The sequence below is a fragment of the Erigeron canadensis genome, chromosome 8 (genome assembly GCF_010389155.1).
Source record: "Erigeron canadensis isolate Cc75 chromosome 8, C_canadensis_v1, whole genome shotgun sequence".
In the NCBI taxonomy this organism is placed as follows: domain Eukaryota; kingdom Viridiplantae; phylum Streptophyta; class Magnoliopsida; order Asterales; family Asteraceae; genus Erigeron; species Erigeron canadensis.
In genome coordinates, this window is record NC_057768.1 from 8797154 (window position 1) to 8802715 (window position 5562).

At 35.3% G+C, this 5562-nt stretch overlaps 2 protein-coding genes across 2 annotated transcripts; one reads left to right on the forward strand and one right to left on the reverse strand.

The window, feature by feature from the left end:
* The first annotated feature begins 311 nt into the window (after window positions 1-311).
* On the forward strand, window positions 312-2659 carry LOC122611227 (protein POLLENLESS 3-LIKE 2). The gene is made up of 4 exons (XM_043784214.1): window positions 312-588; window positions 721-933; window positions 1035-1190; window positions 1490-2659. Exons 1-4 carry the CDS (start codon window positions 355-357, stop codon window positions 2348-2350), a joined length of 1464 nt encoding a protein of 487 aa, XP_043640149.1. The 5' UTR covers window positions 312-354; the 3' UTR covers window positions 2351-2659.
* LOC122611228 (L-ascorbate peroxidase 3-like) lies at window positions 2590-5283 on the reverse strand. The gene is made up of 10 exons (XM_043784215.1): window positions 5254-5283; window positions 5040-5175; window positions 4602-4726; window positions 4256-4305; window positions 3889-3954; window positions 3760-3808; window positions 3371-3453; window positions 3194-3276; window positions 3008-3110; window positions 2590-2919 (listed from the first exon to the last, which is right to left on the reverse strand). The coding sequence occupies exons 2-10, from the start codon at window positions 5150-5152 to the stop codon at window positions 2737-2739; spliced, it is 855 nt and encodes a 284-aa protein (XP_043640150.1). The 5' UTR covers window positions 5153-5175; window positions 5254-5283; the 3' UTR covers window positions 2590-2736.
* Window positions 5284-5562: the final 279 nt, after the last annotated feature.

Genomic DNA, 5562 nt, shown 5'->3' on the forward strand with positions numbered 1-5562 from the left:
TACAATTATACAGTTATCAAGAGTATCAAAAGATGGTATTTGGTAAGGACTATTTCTTAAAATAACAACCCAAAAAGGGCAAAACATGGAGTTAGACGAAAAATCAGGGATCCAAATCGTCAAGTTCCAAATCAAACATCCAACGGCTAGTGACTTAACGGTAACACCACAACGGTTCTATAATTCAAAAACCCACTAAAATCCACCACCATTTACCCCCACTCTCTTCTTCAATATCCCCAAAATCTCTCTTTCTCTGCCATTTTTATCGCTCTGTTTGTTCTGAAGATTATATATATACATATAATATATATTTCTTATCTTTTAAATTGAAAACACTTATTAATCAAGAAAATGATGCAAGATATGTGGAATGCTCCTCCAGGGTTTAGACCCACAAAATCTGCACCATCGTCTCCGGCTAAACCACTGGGTACTGGGGTTTTGAGGACTCGATCTGAGTCGTTTAATCTAAACGCGGCCCGGTCTGAATCGTTTAATTCTAATATCAATCGGGCCGAATCTTTTCATGTGACCCATAAAGTTCCAGTTGGTGATTCTCCTTATGTCAGAGCCAAGAATGTTCAGGTAACATTTTTCTTCAATTAAAAAGTTCATTTTTTTTTAATCGAAAATAAAATCTTTGGCCTTTTAACAAAATCTTTTTTTTTTTTTTTTTTTGATGATTTGGGATTGAATTTTTGTGGGTTTTTTGTATAGTTGGTAGAGAAGGATCCAGAGAAGGCGATACCGTTGTTTTGGGCGGCGATTAACGCAGGGGATCGAGTTGATAGTGCTTTGAAAGATATGGCTATTGTTATGAAACAACAAAATCGGGCCGAAGAAGCCATAGAAGCGATCAAGTCTTTAAGAAGACGATGTTCGGATCAGGCCCAAGAGTCTCTTGATAATATTCTTTTGGATCTCTACAAGGTTAGATTTTGAAAATACAACTTTTTTTTTTCTCCTTTTTTTTAGTATGTAATGTGTGAATTTTATTGTGTAAATAATTAAATTTGATTGTATTTTTGTAGAGATGTGGAAGATTGGATGATCAGATTGGGCTGTTGAGGCACAAATTGTTTTTGATTCAACAAGGGATGGCTTTTAATGGAAAACGAACAAAAACCGCAAGATCTCAAGGGAAAAAGTTTCAAGTTTCAGTTGAACAGGAAGCAACTCGACTACTGGTAAGAACGATTTTTGACTCGTGGTTCATCGAATTCACGATTTGGATTGAAATGGGTTACTAGAAAGTTGTCACTTTTTTTAGGGTAATTTCATGATATGGATTATAATGTGTTACTAAAAAGTTGTGATTTTTATATTTTTTTAGGGTAATTTTATGATTTGGATTTTTATATGGTAATTACTCGATTTGGATTAAAATTTGTTACTAAAAGTCTGTGATTTATATATTATTTATGGTAATTTCAAAATTGGATTAAAATTTGTTACTAAAAAGTTGTGATTTTTATATATTTTGTAGGGTAATTTGGGGTGGGCACTTATGCAACAAAACAACTACATTGAAGCAGAAGATGCATACAGGAGGGCTTTAGTGATAGCACCAGATAATAATAAAATGTGCAATTTGGGTATTTGTTTGATGAAACAAGGGAGGCTTGGTGAGGCTAAGGACACTCTTAGGCTAGTCAAACCGGCTGTCATAGACGGCCCACGAGGGGTCGACTCGCATCTAAAGGCGTATGAGAGAGCACAACAAATGTTAAAGGATCTTGAATCTGAGATGATGATAAGTAGTGGTGATAGGGTTGAACAAAGGAAACTTTTTGACGCGTTTTTGGGTTCTTCTGCTCTTTGGCAGCCACAGCCTTGTAAAGAACATGTGTCTTTACCGCCTGCAAACCTGACCAAGGCCCAAGATGGTTATGCTGATGAGAATGTGAACTCGAATGTTGTAGCAATGAAACCTGTGATGGGTCCAATTGGGAACTCACTTAATATCGACGCTAAGCCTTTTTATGTGGCTGCTAATGTAGTGAAAGGTTCAGGTGGTAGTGAAAACGTTGCGGAGGGACTTAAGAGATCACGGTCTGTAAATGCAGATGCTTTAGCCGTAGATGAGGGTAAGGCGGCCGAGGAAGGTGGAAATAAGACACGCAGGAAGTCCAGTTCACCCGAGAAAGATGGTGATTGGAGTAAGTTTTTGCCTGATAGCAAGGATTTTGAAGACGCTATCATTGCTGCAGTTTTGGGTTCTAGCACTGAACCAGAGAAGATGAAGTTGGTTCAGAAGATTGATGGAGGAAAATTTGCAGAGAGGAAGATCGAAAAGAGGCTCAAGGTTTTTCAAGACATCACATCATCTGTTAGTCCAAGAGCTTGAGGAACTCCAAAATTACTGACTTTTTAGTTCTTTTAATTCATTAATTCAGTCAAGTTAATTTTATCAATTAGGAAGGAGATAAACTTGTTCTCCCTGGTGTCGTGGCGGTTGCAGTAGAAGGGGTTTGATTGATGTAGTTCTGATGTTTTCGAGTGCATTTTTGCACCCAACAGGAGCTAAACTTATTCATATTTGCCTTTACAATATGTAGGCAATAGTCTAAATAAAGAATAATATAGTATAAGCAATGCCAATGTATCACTTTCTATTTATGATTGCAAATCATCAGAAGTGTTTGTGTTTCCCAAATCATCTTTCCTGCCATACATCATCAGTTGCCTTATTATTATTATTATTATTATTATTATTATTTTATAATTATTTATCTATTTGCATTTACTCTCGTATAAGTAACCGAGAATGGCCACAGTAGCAGCAACAGCGACGCCAACAGCACTTTGTGCCAATAATGAAGCCTTCTTTATTTTCAAAGAACATGGAGGGTTAAAGCCCAACTCTGAAAGTTTCTTGTGTGATTCAGCATAGTCTTTAAAGAAAGCCTCTTCATCCTGTCCACAATAAGAAAGCTTAAAATGTTCACAAAAGAGCAAAAATCAATTTTGTTTGAAGTTCCAAATCAAATTCATAAATTTTTACCTTTGCATAAAGTTCAACATAGCTGCGAAACTTTGGGTCCTCTACTAAAGCTTTGTCAGTTGGAAGTTTCAATAGTCCATATGTATCTCCTTTTAGAAGTTCCCTAGTTCATTTCAAAGATTTGTCAACTAATTTATATACTAATTATAATTCTAAACATTTTCTAATATGTATCAAAGATCTTACACAAAATAAGAGTTGTCAAACTTTAAAGGCTCTCTGGTCCAAGGTTTTTCATCGAATCCAGACCTCTCTGGATGTGCCTTCCCCTGCAGTCAAGATTGAATAAGTTTTATTACTTCATAAACCTCCATCATATATGAAACTGTGTCAATCTTGATGAAGAACTTTAGGAAAACTAACCAAAGTGTGACCACCAGAAAGCGCCACTATATCCTTGTCAGATAAGCCCATCCGATAGAAGACATCCCTGAGATGTGATGGACCTGCAGAAAAGTAAAATTCAGAATTTTGACATACAGTTAATTATCCAAAACACAATTAATGTTTTATTAGAGGCGTACTTAATGAGATACTAGTTATGGGGTCGAATGCACATTTGGGGATTACTCTGACAATTAATGATCTAATTTTGTGAATGGTTCTTATAAATATGAGTAACTTTATGATGTCATTTGTGAACTTTCTATAGACATTTTTTCAGATCTTACTAACAAGTCCGCAGCATCTAGCATGTTAGAAGGACGTAAGGTATAACTGATCCAAGAAAATCGATTTTATCACTGACTGACCTTGCTTGGCATCAGGAAGACGTCCTTCATTAGGCGACACATTTGAATCCTGGAAGACAAATAAATTGGTAGGATAAGTTCATAGTAGAGAAACCTAAAGAAAGTTGGTTTTCAAAAGTTTCTATTTACCATCCTTCCAGGTACAAAATCAATAGTAGGGCCTCCTGTCACCTCAACTGCAACAACTCCAGCAAGCTGAATATATCATGATAGGAATTATTGTTAGCAGAATTATCATATTTATTCCTAAGAAATATAAAACGCAGTCATGATAAAAGTGGCAGTAAGTTAAGACAACCCATGATTTCCGGTTCTGATGGAAGTTCGAGAGATCCCTATAGTTACAGTCATATTCAAGTGCCAAAAGTCCAAAAAAGGTCACCAACAAATTGAAGGCATAAACATTTGAATTCTTTATAAGTCTGGCTAACTTAAAAAGGCTCAAGATGTTTGAAAGAGACCAGAGTCGGTGTTAGAATTTAGAACCAGTTGTCACCTGATAGAGATCAGCATATGTAATTCTTGGATGTTTGGCCTTCACTTCTTCTGTTATTGAAAATGATTAAATGAAAAAAGCTGTATTAGGAACAACACACTTTATACAAGGTAAATAAGATACCACTGAATAGAGATGGGTGCATTGCATATCTTATTTCTGATTCTCTTATTTATTTATTTATTTATTTTTTGAACACCAAGATTTCTGGCAGGGTCCAATGGGTAAAAGTAACGTTATGACACCAAGATTTCTGATTAAAGTTGATGTGTTAACACTTAAGATAGTCCCACTTTTAACAATGGTCCGTTTTTATTTACGACATGAGACCATGGTTGCTACTCACCGCATAGATCAATTGCTATTTTCAAACCATTATTTGCTGCGTGCTTGTACTCTTCCTCATTCCTAATAGATCCATTTGGGCCTCCAGTCTTTGTCTTTGCATCATAAGTCCCTGCATCGTGCCATCTGAGGCAACAAAGTATGAATCCCTAATTTAAATCTCATGTTTTGACTTTTTTGAGTCTTTCTTTGACAACTTTGACCTTAAATATCTATGCTTGTATTACATAATACTCGATCCAACATATATGAACAAATTGGGGTCTACGTGTATTTTCTCTCGTATAAATTTCATCAAGTATCATATCACAGATTCAAAATATTTGAACTCAAATTTAGGAAAAAAAGACTTCAAAAAGTCAAACAGGACATTTAAACTGGGAAGCAGACACTAGTAAACAGATTAACGAAAGATAAAGAAAAGATAACTAGTAATTACGCTAAGCGAAGCATGATAGGAGCACAATGTTTGTTGGAGATGAGAGCTCGAAGATCTCGACGAGCCTTTTCTATCTCCTTCAAATACTCTGCGTCTACTACACACGACATCATCTCTTTCTCCTCAAATGTATCAACTAAACAAAAATTTTTAAAATATATCGTGTTTCTATAACTGTCTTTCTGAAAAAATCGAAAAACGCTTAAAAACATACCTGATCAGATTGAAAACACGCTTTAGCGTCTTCCTGTTATATATATTTGTTTGGGAGAATATAAAGAAATGAATGTGTGAATGAAAAGTCGTGGAATATAAGTAAAGGATTGAGTTTTAGACTAGATGAAGAAGGGAATATATAAATATGGAGGGAAACTTGTAACAATTTTTCAAAAGTAAAGAGCATTAAATAAAGTGAAAAATGGAAGGTGTTAGCACTTGATAGAGATTTCTTTTAATTTAGCAATAGGTTTTACAAGAATGTGCTGGAAGCCTGGAATATACAAAAACATGATTTTGAATCTAA